This window comes from Dermacentor variabilis, chromosome 6 (assembly GCF_050947875.1).
Source record: "Dermacentor variabilis isolate Ectoservices chromosome 6, ASM5094787v1, whole genome shotgun sequence".
NCBI classification, from domain to species: Eukaryota; Metazoa; Arthropoda; class Arachnida; order Ixodida; family Ixodidae; genus Dermacentor; species Dermacentor variabilis.
The window spans coordinates 48,122,551-48,142,894 of record NC_134573.1 but is presented as its reverse complement, the minus strand read 5'-3'; the positions used below and the strand labels follow the sequence as shown (position 1 = coordinate 48,142,894).

The window sequence follows — 20,344 nt, the reverse complement described above, 5'->3', positions numbered from 1 at the left end:
ATGATAGGTGTAACGTTAAGGGATAAGAAAAGAGCAGATTGGGTGAGGGAATAAACGCGAGTTAATGACATCTTAGTTGAAATCAAGAAAAAGAAATGGGCATGGGCAGGACATGTAATGATGAGGGAAGATAACCGATGGTCATTAAGGGTTACGGACTGGATCCCAAGGGAAGGGAAGCGTAGCAGGGGGCGGCAGAAAGTTAGGTGGGCGGATGAGATTAAGAAGTTTGCAGGGACGGCATGGCCACAATTAGTACATGACCGGGGTTGTTGGAGAAGCATGGGAGAGGCCTTTGCTCTGCAGTGGGCGCCACCAGGCTGATGATGATGATGATGATGGGTGTATATGCGTGCGTATTGTGTGCGTGCGTGTGGGTGTGTGTGTGCGAGCGACAGAGAGATTCTGCGTGTGCTAATTCACCCGTATTTGCAATTGCATGCGGACGAGTGCGTGTATGCGTGTGTAAGCATGGACGGCGTGGTGTACATGCCTGCATTTGGTGTGCGTGCACCTGTGCGGCGCATTAGTGTATGTTTGCATGCGCGTGCGTACTTGCGGTGCATACATGGTGCGCGCGAATGTTTACGTGTGCCAACGCGTGTGTACCAACGTATGTGCCAACGCACCCACCCGCCTTTCGCCCTCTCCCTATTAGAACACCCCAACTATATATATTGTGGCGAGGAAAGCATATGTCGACTTGAAGAAGACAAGTTCATTTATCAAAACGTTGGCTCCTGCTTTCACCTTGTTCTCGTTTTGCACAACGTGCGTGTTCGTGCTTCAGCATGCACGCGTGCGAACAGATGTGTGCGTGTTTGTGTGCGCATGGATATCTGTGCGTGCGTATTGTGTTTGTGCATGTGTGCGTGCGAGGGTGCGTGGATGCGAGCGAAGATTTTCCTGCTTACACCTACTTTTGGAAACAAACCAATGTGGAGATCATTTAAACCCACATTTAAATCCGCGAGACAAGAGCCAACGACGCTGCATTTATAGCATTATCGCTTTCTGAAAGCGAAAGCGACAAAAAAAATAGAGAAAGCGCTTGTCACCTCAGTATTAATAATAATATTTGGGGTTTTACGTGCCAAAACCAATTTCTGATTATGAGGCACGCCGTAGTGGAGGACTCCGGAAATTTTGACCACCTGGGGTTCTTTAACGTGCACCTAAATCTAAGCACACGGGTGTTTTCGCATTTCGCCCCCATCGAAATGCGGCCGGCGTGGCCGGGATTCGATCCCGCGACCTCGTGCTCAGCAGCCCAACACCATAGCCACTGAGCAACCACGGCGGGTCACCTCAGTATTGGTGGTCTTGATCGGCACGGCCACGTAAGAAGCTACTAAGCCGTCGCCTTCGTTATCTTACTTCCGTTGGCGGTAGCGCAATGTCTTGAGGGCAATGGCGCACTAAATGTGCACAGTCATTGAATCGTGTACCTTCCCTGTGACCAAGCAAGCTATCGTCAGCGCACGTTGGCTGCTACATTAACATTTCAACTTTAAGGGGCTTGCCTTCCAAATAACAATGTCTATGAAAATCGAAAATCATGTGGCCGCAAGGAACATGCTCACGGAGCCGTATCATTGATGGCAATATCAGAAAAGCCGGGAAGTGTTCAGTCCGTCGATCTTCTTCCGCGTCAATTACGTTTTGAGGGAGCGCTTAATTGCAAAATATTTATTCTTGAGTTTTACAGGAGCATGGGTAATAAATATGTATTCGCTCAGCTAGAGATTCTCGAAGACGGGCTCCAAACGACTCATTTGCTTTAGCCACTCAAGGTCAAATATTTAAAAATTAGTTCACGTAGCTTCGTGAATTACGCACGCAACTGCTCAACTTGCTCCGTATCCGGAAGTTACCATCCGAACACATGAATGACAACAACAATGTGAGGAAGATTTACACTGGTCTATTTCTTAAGAATCGGTGCCATTAAAAAATGTCACCGGTATATTCATGATGCAGTACGCCTCGGATATAGGAGGTGCGAATGCTTGGACAGGTTTTCTTGGCGCAATTCAAGTTCATGAACTAGGAATTCATGTGCCCCAGCATGCACCTCTGCCTTTGCAGTGGACTTTCCTACATTACACAAAAATGACCTCAGCGCGGTGTGCGGGAAGATTGCCTGCCCTCGTGGTTAGATATCTCATCCTTGTTGACATCAGGCTTTGTTTCCTGGCGCCATTACGAATGAAAGGCAAACATACCTAGTGGCCCAAGCAGGCTGACTGATTCTGCCACTGGGTCGGCGTAAGGTGATTGACAGACAGACAGACAGACAGACAGACAGACAGACAGACAGACAGACAGACAGACAGACAGACAGACAGACAGACAGACAGACAGACAGACAGACAGACAGACAGACAGACAGACAGACAGACAGACAGACAGACAGACAGACAGACAGACAGACAGACAGACAGACAGACAGACAGACAGACAGACAGACAGACAGACAGACAGACAGACAGACAGACAGACAGACAGACAGACAGACAGACAGACAGACAGACAGACAGACAGACAGACAGACAGACAGACAGACAGACAGACAGACAGACAGACAGACAGACAGACAGACAGACAGACAGACAGACAGACAGACAGACAGACAGACAGACAGACAGACAGACAGACAGACAGACAGACAGACAGACAGACAGACAGACAGACAGACAGACAGACAGACAGACAGACAGACAGACAGACAGACAGACAGACAGACAGACAGACAGACAGACAGACAGACAGACAGACAGACAGACAGACAGACAGACAGACAGACAGACAGACAGACAGACAGACAGACAGACAGACAGACAGACAGACAGACAGACAGACAGACAGACAGACAGACAGACAGACAGACAGACAGACAGACAGACAGACAGACAGACAGACAGACAGACAGACAGACAGACAGACAGACAGACAGACAGACAGACAGACAGACAGACAGACAGACAGACAGACAGACAGACAGACAGACAGACAGACAGACAGACAGACAGACAGACAGACAGACAGACAGACAGACAGACAGACAGACAGACAGACAGACAGACAGACAGACAGACAGACAGACGGACGGACGGACGGACGGACAGACGGACAGACAGACAGACAGACAGACAGACAGACAGACAGACAGACAGACAGACAGACAGACAGACAGACAGACAGACAGACAGACAGACAGACAGACAGACAGACAGACAGACAGACAGACAGACAGACAGACAGACAGACAGACAGACAGACAGACAGACAGACAGACAGACAGACAGACAGACAGATAGATAGATAGATAGATAGATAGATAGATAGATAGATAGATAGATAGATAGATAGATAGATAGATAGATAGATCCAATTGCTGAAGTGTAGGCAAATAATGCTATTCGCTTTAGTAAAAGCTGCCAGACCGATTCTTGAATGTTAATTATAATATATTCCTCGGTTTTACGAGCAAGAACGACACTATGATTATAAGACAAGTCATAGTGGGGGCTCCCGGCTAATTTTGACAATCTGGAGGTTCTTTCAATTTTCCCACAATCCATGGTACACGAGCGTGCTTGCATTTCGCCCTCACCCGCCGTGGTTGCTCAGTGGCTATGGTGTTGGGCTACTGAGCACGAGGTCGCGGGATCGAATCCCGGCCACGGCGGCCGCATTTCGATGGGGGCGAAAAACACCCGTGTGCTTAGATTTAGGTGCACGTTAAAGAACCCCAGGTGGTCATAATTTCCGGAGTCCTCCACTACGGCGTGCCTCATAATCAGAAAGTGGTTTTGGCCCGTAAAACCCCAAATATTATTATATTATTGCATTTCGCCCCCATGAAAATGCGATCGCCGCGGCCGGCATTCGATACTGCGCCCTCGGCCAAAGTCACGGCGTTTGGGAGACTAGAACTGCGAGGTGGGAAAACCGGCCTCTCCGTGCTTGTCGGGATGAGGGATGCTTTCACTGGCACAGTCGTCGAGGGAGCTGGGCAACTGACAAACCGTGAAGTAGGGTTTAATTTATCCTACATGCGTAATAGACAAATCGCGCAACGGAAGGTCTCCGGACGACATTCTGCTACTAGCGCACAACGCAAGATATTTACAGACACTCGCGAATAATTGTGGCAACGCAAAAGCAAATCCATGCCTTCAGTTAATTTAGCACAGAGAAATCTGGAAATTTTCTTATCTTTAATGAAAAGACGAATAATTACGTGGTGTTAATTCAACAGCAAGTCATACCCATAGTCAAACAATTTAAGTACCCCTGCGTATATATGAAAAAACGAGAGACCTACTCAAGCACCTACCAATATAACCTGAAAATAAACGGGCAGCGGAATGCAGCAATAATCAAACATAGATCATATTGGGGCCATAAAGATTATGAGGTGGTGCGTGGAATGTGGAAAGTAGTAATGGTGCCAGCGCTAACGTTCGCAAATGCCATTCTGTCTTTAATATCAGATATCTTGTCGGGGATGCAAATTAACCACAGATCGGTAGGCGATTTGGCTTTGGGGGCCCAAGGTGAAGTCACAAATGGGACAGTGCTGGCTGACATGGTTTGGGTCTCTGTTGAAATCAAAGAATAGCAGAACGAAATTACTTTTGAGGAAAGAAACAGGAACGGGGATGAAAATAAATTGGCGGCTAAAGTGCACAAGTACATGTACCTGTAAAAACGTGGACACAGAATGGAGGAAGAGGTCAAGGAAGTTGGTAACCAAGTACAGGCTAGCTGAAAGTGTAAATAGACAACCAGGAGTCATCAGAAAGGAACTGAAAGGAACAGAGAGAGCAAATCGGATGGAAAGAGTGGAAGACTATGGAGAATTACAAGAATCCGAAGAAACATATTAGAAGAAAACATCTGGTAGGATAACACAAAGGGCAGTGTCTCGTTATCTGAGACTCCACCTGATTTCCTATGGACAGCATCATACCGGAGCAAATATTGGCCACAAGACGAGGCATGTGTATGCTGCAGCCAAAATCCCGGGACCGCTCAGCACACCCTTATAGAAATCGAAGGGATTCGCCCAGTCAGACCTGTAGGTAATGTCCACTTCCGAGAAGCGCTTCGATTTATAGTGGAAGGAAACATAAATCGGTCAGCCTTCGAGATAAGCAAGAATCGTTGGAGTATTGGTGGAAAAAAAGCAGGGGGGGGTGATTGATACAAACAGGTCCATTAGAGGACTTGGTAGTGAGGCCTTGACACTGCACTTATAGCATTATCTCTTTCTGAAAACAAAGCCGACGCAAAAAATGCACCTGATACGTCAAGATCTCCGCCGCAGATTTCGTCGCGATGGCACCATCACCATCGGCACGACTCGCCTAGGTGTTCACCTTCTTTATCTTCCTTGCCTCGGCTGCAGCAGGATGTCTTGAGGGGAATGACGCGCTAAATTTGCACCATCCTTGCGTCGTACATTGTTTCTGCGACCAAGCAAGCTTTCGAAAACTGTTTGCCTTCGAAAAAAGACGTGAGCAAATATCAAGAGTCGACTGGCCGCAAGGAGCATGCTTAAGAAGCAACACCATTGATGACGATATCATGAATGGCTAGGCGCGGTCCGATCGAACTTACAGGCGTCATTTTTCTGCATCAGTTACGGTTTACAGACCATTTATTTGGAAAATATTTGTCCACATAGCCCTTACAGAAGCATGTTCAAAAAGTTTTGTTTCGCTTGGCTAGATAATCTTGAGGATGAGCTCCAAACGACTCATTCGCTTTTGCCACCTAACATCAATAAGTGAAAATTAACGTTCCTTCGTTAATTACTCCCAGAACTGCTCAACTAACTCCGTATCTAGAGATTACCAATCTGAACACTTGAACGGTGAAATGTTGTCACGAAGATGTATAACGATATTATATATTTATTCGGTGCAGTTAAAAACATCAGGCATATTGATGTTGCAGTATTCCCCTTGTAAATCAAGTGTGAAAGCTTGGAGAGTTGTTTTTGTTTTTGCGCAAATGAAGTTCATCAGCTTAAACGATTGTGCCCAACCGTGCACTTCTGCTTTAACAATGGATCTTACCACATCATAGAAGAAGCACCTCAGCGCTACGACACATTGCACAATGTGGGCGAGAACAGTGGGTGCACTCCCGATTAGATTTCTGAGCGTCGGTGGCATCAGGCTCGGTTTCCTGACTTCATCAACAATACAAACAGCTGCCTGGCAGAAAGCATTGGGCAAGTTTTTTAGTACTTTGTAACAGATGGAGCAACGCGGACATGTGCGTTGGAACGAAATGTGCTGAAGTTTCAAGATGAATGCTTTCTGACATACGTTTTCGCTATCTAATGTCAAGACCTAAAGAAGAAAACTCAGCTATTTTGTGACAATGAATGCTGACATACGTACAGTCAAGCGAAATATGAGCTCCGACACAGTGGCCGTCACGGAACTGACCCCTAGTCGACTATAAGGCTACATTGAAACACGAAATGCTGCTTTAGTAAATATCAGTAATAGGGAAGTGTTTAGCTCTTGAAGTATTGGTGTGTCAGCACCTTCACGCAGTTTTGGTGGCCCTTTCTACCACGTACAATATCTGCCAGCTAATATTTAAAGAAACTCTGCAGTGTCTTCTTTTTAAGTGAGCTTTCTTTGGTGTCTAACCACGGTTCCAAAGTTATCGTTTGGCTCAAGACGTACCTGCATGTATTCCAAATATCCTGAATGTTGCTACCGATTCAATAACAAAAACGTGTCATCAGATTGAACGCGTGAACCGTATGCTGGCTTACATTCTCGATCACATTCGAGCGACAGTGATTGTGCTCAATGCACAAGCGTTCAAGCCTGATGAACTGATGCCTTGATCAGCAGATCAGATACCGAAGAAGGATGACTTTGCGCGCAGCAATCTTTGTGTTTTGAGCGTTTCGTGCTTTTTCAATGCAAGCTCACCTAATAACGAGTTAGATTCAAGACTCGCCCTTTTGCACCTGCCTTGTTCTTCTAATCACTACAACGTGACATTGTAGACGTGCTCTATTTTCACTGAATGAATACTGGCAAATGGACTATAGGACTTCTGTTGCGCGTGCGTTAACACAAAATATTTTACTACTCACAACTGACCTTTTATGCAAGGAGGCTGTAAATGACGCAAACCCGGACATTACCACGAGGTCTCAAGAATAACGAAAACTTAAATACTTATTAGTCAGCTTTGACCTGATGGCAGGGAAGAAAAGTCGAATAAAAGTATCCTTATGATAATTAGAAACCTATCTGGCTCGGGGTGGCGTTTACAAAGGCCTACTAGTCCCACATTGCAATGGGGGATGCGCCCATGTGCGACTCTTGTGAAACTATAGAAACGATTGAACACAATTTATGTCTATGTCCCCAGTACATCGAGCGTAAACCCAGAGAGCATTGAGGCGGCTGGGCTCTAGACCATTTTCGGAAATGAGCAGCCTTGGACCATGACCATACGTTTCGTTACATACATACATACATACATACATACATACATACATACATACATACATACATACATACATACATACATACATACATACATACATACATACATACATACATACATACATACATACATACATACATACATACATACATACTACGCAGGAAGCCACGAAAGCGTTGTTGCAGTACTTCAAGTCGAAAGGTCTTGACGACAGCTTGTAGCCTCGACGCGATCCTTCAAATGTGCGCGAAACTGGGCTCCTATCTCCTCTCTCTCTCTCTCACTTTTCATCACCGTAATTCTTCCTCCTGTGCAGGATAGAAAACCGGACATGTGTCTGGTTAACCGCGTGGCTTTCCTCCTTTTTATCTCTCTCTCTCTCTCTCTCTCTCTCTATATATATATATATATATATATATATATATATATATATATATATATATATATATATATATATGTGTGTGTGTGTGTGTGTGTGTGTGTGTGTGTGTGTGTGTGTGTGTGTGTGTGTGTGTGTGTGTGTGTGTGCGCGCGCGCGAAAAGTTTTATCTGAGTTCCCCAAATGCAAGCTGATACCGACTTGACCGTGGTTCGTATTGTTGGCCTTTGACGTATGTCCGACCATCGAACAAAGGGTTATTCCGAATGTTCCATATTTCGGGAAGGCGTATTACCCTCCTGCCAGTCACTTCGGTTCACAACCAGGCAAAAGACGAACGTGCTGTGCGAAGAGTGTGTTTAGTCCAAAATCAGGAGCTACCGCAACTCACCCCGCCTGTATCGCTGCCATGTAAAGTTAGATACTAAATGTGAATTTTAAATCGACGCATCACGAATCCGAAAATCCGCGACCGGCCCAGCTAGGTTTCTTTTACTTCGTAATTCACCCAGGGAAAGATGAGGCAGGCCACCGACAAAAGAAAGTGCAAGATCACTGAGAAAAGGACATGAAATAGAAGAGGCAAAGGCAGTGAGGGAAAATTTTAATGGCAGTTTAGCACTAAACGCTAGAGAAATGCCGTAAGCCTTTCGTCGCAACCCGTAGAGGTCGCGGATCTATGATGGAAACCACGTTCACCATATTTCAATGTGTTATGCTCGGGAGCACATTCGACACACACACGCACAGACACAAACACACTCACAACCACACCCACACACACATATATGTGCGTGCGTGCGTGCGTGCGTGCGTGTGCACACGTGTGTGTGTGTGTGTGTGTGCGCGTGTGCGTGTGCGCGTGTGTGTGTGTGTGTGCGCGTGTGCGTGTGCGCGTGTGTGTGCGCGCGCGCGCGTGTGTGTGCGTGTGTGTGTGTGTGTGTGTGCGTGCGTGCGTGTGTGTGTGTGTGTGTGTGTGTGTGTGTGTGTGTGTGTGTGTGTGTGTGTGTGTGTGTGTGTGTGTGTGTGTGTGTGTGTGTGTGTGTGTGTGTGTGTGTGTGTGTGTGTGTGTGTGTGTGTGTGTGTGTCACAAGCGTTCGCACGCACAGTACAGTCGCTTTCAGGAAGCACAGTTGGTCTTTCGGGGTCTTGTGCATACACTACTACTTAGGCTGTTTCCAGAATATTTTCCTTCGAGAGCGGTCAATGGTCGAAGTGGCTAATAGAAGCTCACGGAGTACAGCACTGAGTGTAGAAGTGATACAGAGAGTGCTCTACCGTCTCGTCATCCAATTGAACGCCGCGCTGTTGCCCATTCCTGAGAAATCGTAAATGCGACGCTCAGCCATATGCATCACAGCAACATCGTGTTGCAATGGGAGAGTCCAGGAGAGAGAGAGGGTGATCATGGAGATGAGGAAGCTCTATTTTCCGCAGTAATGAATGAATGAATGAATGAATGAATGAATGAATGAATGAATGAATGAATGAATGAATTTATAAAGAAAATGGAGTAGCTAACATCGAGGGAAGCACGTCTCAGCATATTGCGAAAGGGGCGGGGGACATCAATAGAAAAAAGAAGAGTCCCGGTGGCAGGCGAAGTCGCAATTAAGGGTCAAGAGAATACAAGCAGGCGCTGGTGAAACCACTTGAATTCCAGTGTAGGTGGGTCATGTAGGAGCAAACTATTGGGTTTAATCGCCTAGCATACTTCCTTTTCAGTGGTATAGGCACCCGCGGTTCATGGTAATAAACACTTCCTGAATACCATTCTTGGCAATTACTTCGTCTGCAGCCTTCAGCCATACGTCGTTGCGCACTTCTTAGCGGCACTCACGGTGAAGTACAACTACGCTGTCGTGACAACAACTTACAACATTGAGAACAAGTGTTACTTTTGACTCTTGCCATTGTGGGAATACTAGAAAGATGGGTACGCGGAAACCCTATTATAAACTGACAGTTTGGAATAGCGTTTCTCACCTTACATGCGTTAAACATGGCAGCATGCTACGGTGCGCGTCCCTTCAGGACTGAGCTTACTGTACGGGAACGCCAACATAACAATGCGTTAGAAGACAGGGTGTTGTCTTGGGTCTCGTGGCAAACATAGCCAAGCCTACACAGTGCATTAGCAACCATTCCGTCATTTCTAGGCCGACGCGTCTTGTTAGGCCTATACAGACCGGAATCTCAACGCCGTACTCTCGGCTCCGGTAGCTCAGTATTAGCCGCTTGGATGGCAGGCTGCGCTGCGAGGACAATGACCTGGGAACATGTCCTGAGTACTAAGAGATGCTCAAGGCCACAAAGACCAACTGTGCATCTCGAAAACGACTGCAGACTGTATATAAACGCCTGAAACTGTTACCGCTCATTTTTCTTAGAGTGTTTCCACTCTGGCTGTCCTTTCATTATTCGTCTTATCTTTTTTTTTTCACTTATCTTGCTTCCTTTTACATTATTCGGTATCAGCTTGCAAAGGAGGAACTCAAGTGAATCGCTTTGAAGTGGGCGAATTTTTAAATATGTTCAGGGTATTTTTGTTGAATTTCCCTTTCCTCCCGTACGGTGAAACCTAAATAATAAGCAATAAAATTTTCTTTTCTCTGAAGTAGTTCTGCTAATATCGATGTTCCTCTATTGTGCGATCTCCTAGGAGAAAAATTTGGTTGCTAAATATAAAATATTGTGTTATAAGAGTAAACGCAGACGGAGGAAAATTCAATGACCCCCCATTTACCCGTATTCACTCAATGAAAATGTAGCACGGCTTTATGTCACCTAGAAGTGATGGTGAAGAACAAAAACACTTCCAAAATTGTGACTCGCGAGTCTAACTCCATATTTCGCGCCACTTATGCCCTGAAAAAGAAGTAACGCTCAAACCACAACGATAACGGTGCGAACTGTCACCCGTCGTCGGAATCTTATCTTCAAGTCAAGGTGTTGCTTATTCAGGCATAAATCATCGTAAATTCATGCGCAATTGCTGGCACTCGCATTTGATCGGGAATGTACGCAAGCATTCGCTCCACGCGCGCGCTCTGAGTCGGAACACTCTTTCGCTATAAACTATGCCACAACATTCTGCAAATTTCCTATACATGCAGGCCCGTCTTGCGCCAAACCATAACATTATAAAAGTAAGATGCTCAAGAAAGCTCTCCGGAAAAAGTTAAAATAAATGTAGTACATTCGCCCTAAATATTACCTCTGACATGGTTGAATGGTCCCGAAGACTGCAGTAGGCCACGGAAATATCAAAAATTGAAGAGCTGAACATTCTTCCGATTACTGGTAAATAAAGAATACCGGCATGTTACACTCCTGTAATATGTGAAGGCGAAAGCCTGCTGCGCACGGGGTAATTCATTAAGTTACTCGATCAGAGAGATCAGACTTTATGCAAGACATTACGAGCCCCCTTGTTAAATAAACATATTGCGTTGTAGGCCGACCTCCTCAACGACACACGTGAACACATAATGCACTACCTAAAGGGCTTTTTTTTTCGTTCTTTCTTTCGCTTTTTTTATTTCCGTCTGTCTTTCTTTGTTTCTTTCATATCTCCTTTCGTTCGTTCTTTCTTTGTTTGTTTCTTTCTTATTTCTTAGTACTCTGTTTCGTTCTTTTGTTCCCTCTTTCTTTCCGGCGCACTTTCCTTCTTTTGTTTCTTCATTCATATTCAGCAATCGCATCTTTGCTGGCTTAAGGGGGTATGAGCCATTCCTGACTATGTCTTCTTTTCGGGTACAATTCCATTTGTGCTGATTATTCTTCTACCACTCGAGTACTTTTGGTTGTATCACTATTCTACTTTGTTCGTATATCTGAACTACACGCGGCTGTGTATATCTGCTCCACTGTCCGCCATTGCACTCTGCAATTGGTCCAGAGCTACTGATTATTTAGAGAGCCCACCAAGAACTTTACACTTTAGGTTTTCCGTGGTGTGCCGATCAAAAAGTTCTTTCATAGCCAATGTCTGCAGCGCGGGTCCTGCCATCTTCGATAAATTGTACATTGAGGCCAACGATTGCTCGATGAAGGCGTGTAGCGCTGGTCATTTTTAGCGAAACAAGACGATTATGAAGTGAATATGAGATCAATTTTCTTGCTTTCTTTTTCTTTTTTGCTTCTTGAGCAACTCGTAATTGAATACTCTCGGCGCTCACGGTCATTATTTTCTTAAGGCCCTGTAATATAGGGTCAACGATTTTTCGAAACCCGGAGTCGTCAATCATGCGAAATGGTCGACCGTTCGTAGTGACCAATTCGCGCAAACATTCATGATGAATTCTCCGGTTATGTTTACGCTCACACCCGCGATCACGTGCAATGCGAGCGGGACTTGGGTCGGCTTTATTTCCTTGCCCTTCCGTAGTCGGAGAACCTGCTCACTTCCAGACCCTTGCGAGGATTTGCTACACGACGGTTTCTCCAGGACGAGACTACTCTGCTCGAAATCTCCGTTCCCGGAACCGGTTCGGAACCGTTCCTTCGATTCGTTCCGGTTCGGGTTAAGTTCCGAAATGCGAAAAAATGTGGGTTCGGTTCCGGTATTTGGATCAGTTCCGGTTCAACACCCTGGTATCGGGAATCCTGAGTAACCAGAGCAGCCGCAATAATTAATGAGGACACCTGTTCGTGCTCTTAGGCAGTCCTGGCTCTAGTTGCTATCAGTTAAGCATCCGTTAAGGAAGTCACAGGCGTGAAAAACAACTCTGAAATGCGAAATTACCGACAAGAACATCGTAAACGCTGCACTATGTCAGTGCGTAGTGTCCGAGTTCCGTGGCCCTCCTGTGTTTAGAGTTTTCTTATTCGCCTTGGTTGCCACGTGGCGTAATGTGAGGATGAAATTATGCTTACGCGTGGAGGCTGTTTTATGCAAACAGTGCAATGGCGACTTCTAAAAAACCTAAGAATATTGTCCAATGTATTGAGTTTACAGTTGCTCCCGTCTTTCCTGTAATTGCAGGTTCAGATGGAGCGATGCGTAGTAGGCTACGGTGAAAACATGAAAGAGGTTCCCGACAAATACTTCGACGTGGTGCTCACTACGCACGTGTTCTGCTCTGTCCAGTGCTCTGAGAAGGTCCTGCAGGAGTGTCGGCGGGTCTTGGTCAAGGTGAGGGATGGCACGCTCGGACAAGCATGTTTTTCTTTGTAGTTTACTTGCTGTTTGTTTGTTCCTAAGATAGTAACTGTACATTTTTTAAAGATTCAAATGACTTGAGGTCCTCAATAACTCGCGAAATAAAGTAAACCCTTGTCTAGTAGGATTACGAATCTATGAATGTACGAGTAAAGATTCCTTTGTATAAGTCCACTCCAGGGTCTAGATAGCAACTTGATGCGCTTCTTATTGAGAGAGAAAGAGAAGTATAGTAACTAGAATACCTCGCACAGACATTTAAAAAAGCAAGAATGTATTGCCACTTGTTGGGCGTGTTGGCCAACTGAAATTTCAAGCTTATTTAGCGCCAGCGAACATGCACAGAAAGGAAACGGCACCACGATGCGCTAACTTCAACAATTTTATTTTCGGGAAACAACCACCTATTTCCCCCATGCACAGTGGCGCCACATCATCTAAATTTTTAACCATTCAAGAAAGCCGTCTCCTTACCTAAGCAGTCCACCGAAGGACCACTAACACACGTATCGCTATTCCAACTGATAGCCTCAATACTCTCTCGCACATCTTTATCTCTGTAGGGAAGGTTGTCAGCAGCAGGCTTCCTGGAGTCAGTGCAGGTTTCAGTCGTGAAAGGGCTGCTAAAAAAAATGCGCGTCAGACAGCACAACTCGGGACGCGGCAAATCAACGGACGGAACGCAGAGGGAAGGCAGAGGGAATGCCCTATCTGCACAGAACGGCACATAGGCTGAAAAAAATGGCTAGCCATGTGGACACAAGAGTGTTCTTTCCAGCGCCACAACAAACTTGCGAAAATATGTCGGTTAACGGACCCGTACCATAAGCCACCTGTCGGGTGCTCTACGAATAATCGTAAAGCACCAGTGGATTGCGTAGAAGCCGTTGTTTGAGCTGCTGCTGTCTTCTGGGAAAAAAATACGTCGGACAGACAAGGAAGGTGTCGCAATGATAGGTTACGAGAACATAGTCAAAACGTGAGAAATAAGCAATATGGTCATCTGTCAACTCACTGTCAGGAATGCATCTGTGCGCCGGTGTATGGGTCCTGCCGTGTTCTTGCGAAGCATAAAGATAAAGATGTGCGAGAGATTATTGAGGCTCAGGCTGTCTGTCGGAATAGCGATGCGTGTGTTAGTGCCCCTTCGGTCGACTTGTTAGATAAGGAGGCGGCTTTTTTAAATGGTTAAAAATTTGGATGATGTGGCGCCACTGTGCATGGGTTACATAGGCGTTTCCTTCAATTATGGGGTTTTCCGTGCCAAAACCACTTTTAAATCATGAGGCACGCCGTACTGGAGGACTCCGGAAATTTCGACCACCTGGGGTTCTTTAGCTTGCACCTAAAGTACAAGGGCGTTTTCGCATTTCGCCCCCATCTAAATGCGGCCGCCGTGGCCGGGATTCGAACCCGCGACCTCTTGCTCAGCAGCCTAACACCATATAGCCACTGAGCAACCACGGCGGGTAATAGGTGGTTTCGTGAAAAAGAAGTTGTTGATGTTAATGCACTGGGGGGGGGGGGGGGGGGGTGTCGTCTCCATTCTGTCTTTACTCGCTGCCGCTAAATATGCTTTCAAGAATGTATGCCACAAAAAGCCAATCTACAACTTGTGCGTTAACGCGCAACAGGACGCCAACAACACAAGAAATACTTGCACTCTCTGTGACAGCACAAAGGACAATATCCTGCCTACCATATCGACTATGGAAAGCAGCCCTAGAGAGAAAAAAATGACAAGATGAAAGTTACGACGACGCTTGATCGCGTAACCGAAGGGTTCATAGCCCTGGATGTGTCCAACAGTCAAAATTGCTGTGAGAAAGTGCTGCTTAGGATGGCAGTGTCCGGCTTCACAATAAGTGTACTGTGAAGAGGCAGGGTGGATTTCATCGAGGTTTGTTACATTCTAAATGAGTGGGAAATACATCAGCACCCATTCTTTATCATTTCGTAAGGAAGAGTTGTTTATAGGTGGTTGTTACAACTTGTTCTCCTTTAAAATCCATGTCATTCTATGGCGTTCTTCTAACACGCACGACGGCGCCATTTAGTGTTTAAACTACGGCGATGCAATTGCAAGGAAGGCGAAGTGGAAACAGTATCGCTTACCGGGGTTTAAATGTTCGAGTACGTTAAGGTACCTCGTGTGTCTAAATTAAATTAAAGTACTCCATCAGAAATTGTCTGAGGACACTCGAGTTGTTTAGCACTATTAAACCTTCAAAAATAATACTTGCTTGCGAATAGCATCGACCAACTGCGTCTAAATAAAGCTTAAGTACTGTCACCTAGAAATGATTTGAACATGCATGAAAGTGACTACAGCGCAGAAATCAGACGAAGGACGAAAAACGCCGAAGGCACATAGTCGCTTTCACAATGAATTGCCAACTAGCACATTCTTCTGTCATTTTTGCTGCCTGCAAAAAAGACATAAGAAGCACCACCTGTGCTTCTTTAACGTGCCCCTATATCTAAGTGCACTACACGGGTGTTTTCGCATTTCGCCCCCATAGAAATGCGACCGCTGTGGCCGGGATTCGATCCCGCGACCTCGTGCTCAGCAGCCATAGCCAGTGGGCAACCACGGTGGGTAAAAGGCCATTTCAGCCGCATCGTGATATGTATCAGCAACGTTGTGGTACGCAGCATTTCTACACATATTTGTTTCGATTGGCCGTGGTTGATCGATCCTTCAATGCTTGTGCTGAAGTCGCACTCGAGGTTGGCCCTGAAAGCCATACAGCTGAAAGCCATAAATTAAGCCGAGAGTGGTGGCATCACGAAAATGGCACTTGCTTCGATGTCAGTAGCTAACCAACTTCCTGTTTTCTTTTATTTTTACTATGCATTGTCTCTCTGCTGCAGTTTTTATTGCTTCTATGCAATAAAGCAGTTGCCTCTATCAAAAAAAGCACTTCTGCACCCTACATTTTATCAGTAAGTGAAACTACTTACAACGGGAAACCCATTTCCCTGTTCCCTTGGGGTTCCGTATAAATACAGTCCACAGTATAAGGCTAATATTGTTAGCGGCAGAGGACGTGTCGTTGAGTGACTGTTGTAAGGTTTATGGAATCAAAAGATCAATCGCATCGTTATGTTGTCGGCATGTGTAGTGTACTGGTTATCTGAGAAAGAAAAAAGAGCTCGATCAATGACAGATCTTCCTAAAATTAAAACGAGGGGGACATAGAACAGAACAACAATGCACCGTATGCATAAATATGAGAGACTGAGGGGTGTCTGTCGGGCAAAGTGCGTGCCCACGGAAAACACCGGCTTAATCGCGGACGCTGGCACCGCACTTCGTGCGAGCCAGTTCGCACCGCACAGTTTCATGGGACATCCTGTCGAAGGTTTCCCGTTGATCAGTTATGAAAACGGAAGGAAGTTGTGCCATTCAAAGGGTTGCAAGCACGTCAGCCCCCAAGCCCAAGCAAGACGGCCCCAGCGAAATTGTGGAGCTGTTAACAATGCGACCCGAGTCTGGGCTCATGTTTGCGTTTAGTCCATCGCCAGTGCAATGAAGCCCTGCAAGGGCGGTTGGAGCCAAGATAGTTGAATGATCATCGTATGGCCGATTCTAGCCTGCTCCTCGTTATTAGGTGGTGAGAAGTGGGTCTACGGATCGCGAAAGGGGAATGTCCCGGAAAATAGGCAGTCAGGAGAAGAGAAGAGAAAGCGTAATGCTGAAGATACTACGGTTCCCATCAGGCGAAGGCTTTATTTTTTCGTCCACTTTCCTTCCCTTGATCTGTTCATTTCTACATTTCAATTAAAACAATAAATAATTTTCCGTATGCCTTACTTGACTTGATATGGCTGTGCCTATCAAAAATCGGGCCCCTCGTTTCCCCTCTTACTTTTCAAAGTTCACCCAAAGGAGACAGCATGCTCCCCTAGATGTGTCGAATGGGGAGTACATTGGTGTACAATATTTGGCTATCATGCTTTATTGCTTAGTTGATCGAGCAGGGTGGTGTATGAATGAAAGGCTGCGCTCTGTGCACACTTTACTGTATGCAACTGCAAGCGAATATCTGACAGGATGGAGATAATAAAGATGTCCCGCAACAAAATAAAAAAGTTAGGGATCACAGTTTACGCCGTAGCGGTTACTCGCCATCGCACATGTGTCAGTGCACCTTCGACAGGTCTGAGCAAAAAATATATTGTATTAATAGGGACAGCCAATGCGTGGGTGGGCCCTACAGGGTGTCGCTGTGGATGCAATGTTTCAAAAATAAACAGTTTATAGTTTGCCCTTACTTTCTTTTGCATGTGTATGCTTTGTGTGCTCCATCTGATTTTTCTGCAACAATTTATTAAGAGGCAGGAATCGAATCATCCGCTATGTTTTTCTGAAAAGACCATCAATGATTCCTGCTTCCTATTCTACAATAAAATCCACACTCCCCCCATTAGACATAGTGATGTTTGCAGTGCAAACACCTGGCGTAACAAAACGATTGTCTTTTTTTTTATTTTCTTAACTGACCAGGGAGGCCGCCTACTCTTCATGGAGCACGTGGCGTTGCCGAAGGGGACCATAGGCCGCTTCCTGCAGAATCTTGTAGCTCCACTGTGGCGGCTCATTTTCTGTGGTTGCAATCCCAACCGAGACTCCATCGAAGTCATTAAGAACGCGGGATTTTCCCGTGTGCACCTAAAGGAGGCTTACCTGGACTTGCCTATATTCATCACCCGGCAGCTGTACGGTTACGCCATTGCTTGAATAAAGTGCCCACTGAAACACACGTGAGATGGTTAAAAACGCCACCACTTAGGAATTAAAAACATCTTAATCCAAGGTTCCTAGCATCAGCGCGTGCTTAAGTCACATAATATCCCCTGTCAAAACACTGTGCTACGCTAATCAGAGCTGGGCATTATCGAACATATATGCATTTTAGACACTATTGTCACGTTATAGTTACGTTGTAGAACAAGACGGTGGCACAACTGTGAGTCACGAAACTAACGCTTTGTATGGCGAACGTGTGCCCGCAAAACGACTAACCCTAAAAGCACAACGATAGCGGCGAGTACAGTCGGCGATCGTTGAAATCTGATCTGCGGATCAGACGCGTCGGTGATTCATGCACGGCTCAGTAAACCTGCAAGCGTAATCACTGCTGCTCGCATAAGTCCTAAAATGTACACCACGATTTGCGACACGCACATAATCTGATTACACAAGGTTCGGCGACAACATAGGCAACAAATAGAACCAGCGATAACATTAAATATTAAACTTCAGTTACAGAAAGGTGTGTCTTCGTTCTCGAGCGGAGACGTTTAATATTCGTTAGCCGAAAAAAAGTGGTCACCGGACAAAGATAAACAAGTACTCTTGTCACTGTCTTAAAATACTCTAAATCCATCTTGTATCTCTATCATGATACATTAGACAGAACGTGTAACAACATCTACCGTGTTGCCCAGCTAACGTTAGCTAAGCTGTCCAACGAAAACAAAAAAACGATTTAAATAACACCGTGTAAGATAAAATGAGTGCCCTTCCACTCTATGAAGAAGGATGACAAGGGAAGCTGTGTATCTGGGCCCCTTGACGCCTGCTTCACCTCCGTCGTGGGTCCGCGCGGTATTGCACTATCTTGGGTATCGCCGCACCTATGTGGAGTGCTTAACGCCTGCTTCATCTCCGCCGCGAGTCGGCCCGGTATTGCACTATCTTCGGTATGGGCCCACGTCTGTGGAGTTTTTTGTCTATACATGGACATGATCCTGGGAGAACTGGCCCTTAACAGCATCGCAGAAAAATAGGTTACGTCTTAGTGTTTCTTAATTAATTAATTGTTGACGACGACGAACGCGGGAGCCCTGGCGCGTGCACGTTCGTGCGATAGCGCGCCAGCGAGCTGGCTGTGGAAGGAGACGACGACGCTAGAGCCAGTCCTGGCGATGATAGCTTTGTGTTAGCACACGGACACGACCCTCGGGAACGTTGCCGTTGACAGCTTCGCTGTAAAATTACAAGACCTACGGTGTTCAATCGTTTCAGGTCTGGCTAGCCTTAGAATTGTACCTTGCATCCTGTTTTTTTTTCATGTTTTCTTTTTTGTTGAACAGTTTGGCAAAAGTTAGCTGGGGCCCATTATACATCATACGAAGGGTCGTGTACTTTTGCACGCCAGATACTTTTGTGGCAAAATCCTCAAAGACAGTGACAGTCAATGAAAACAGTTTAAGTTTGTTACAAGAGACGACGCTGTTATACTAAATCATTTTCAAATAACCAAGTAAGGCTGCGAAAACCACATGCTGTGCGGTACTAGCTATATTAATGAATATAGTTGTACCAAAGAGTGTTTTAATTATAGTTATTAGGCGCAATTCAATAACCTGGGTAGGGGACCAGAAGTCAAGACAGCCTGTCAACCTCTAGCGTCTTTACAGGAGTACATTTATCTCGGTCAATTTCTCACATAGGACCCTGGCCACGAGAAGAAAATTTGCAGAATACAAATGGGTTGGAGTGCATACGGCAGACATTGTCAGATCCTGACTGTAAGCTTAGCACTATCATAAAAAAAGAAAGGTGTACAAACATATGGGGCAGAAACTTGGAGACTGACAAAGAAGTTTGAGAACAAGTTAATGTTTGGCGTAACTTTAAAAGACAGGAAGAGAGCGGTGTGGATCAGAACCCAAAGCTGGAGGGTGGATATTCTAGTTGCTCGTCCCTGTCTTTTCTCGACATTGTCCTCGTGCCTCCGCGCAAACTTTTTCAGTACGTATTCTAGTTGTCATTGAGAAAATAAATGGTGCTGGACAGGCCATGTAATCCATAAGTTAGACTACTGGTGAACAATTAGTCTTACAGAATGGGTGCCAAGGAAGGGAAGTGCAGTGGAGAAGGGCAGAAAACTAGGGGAGGGGGTGAAAAAATTACCATATTTGCAGACGCAAGTTGAAATCAGCTAACACGATACCCGGATAACTACAGATCGCTGGGAGAGGCATTCGTCATCGTTGTTGTTGTTGTAGCCTGTCACACGTGTGACTCCTACCCACGATGGTGGATTGGCCAAGAAATGGGTGGATTATTCCAAATTAATATGGAGCATAAATTTCCTAATATCTATGGAATTAGCATTGAATAGCGTAGAATTACCTGTTAAAATAAAATCAGGAAGGTCATATTGAATGAGTAATAATTCATGTAAAATTAAAAAAAAAAGAATTTAGCAGGGCATTTGTTTAGATTCGTCCTGCAATGAGCATAACGATTGGCTGATGATGATGATTGGACAGTATATTTAACCTGCTGAAGA

The 20,344-nt window shown here is 45.5% G+C and overlaps 1 protein-coding gene across 1 annotated transcript in view; it reads left to right on the top strand.

The window, feature by feature from the left end:
• The window catches only part of LOC142586116 (thiol S-methyltransferase TMT1A-like), a 53,932-nt gene extending 36,145 nt beyond the window's left edge, over positions 1-17,787 (top strand). The window contains exons 3-4 of the mRNA XM_075697371.1: positions 12,861-13,010; positions 17,548-17,787. Coding sequence (XP_075553486.1) covers positions 12,861-13,010; positions 17,548-17,781 — 384 coding nt within the window. The 3' untranslated portion in view covers positions 17,782-17,787. The remainder of the gene's footprint in view (positions 1-12,860; positions 13,011-17,547) is intronic.
• The last annotated feature ends 2,557 nt before the right edge of the window (positions 17,788-20,344 follow it).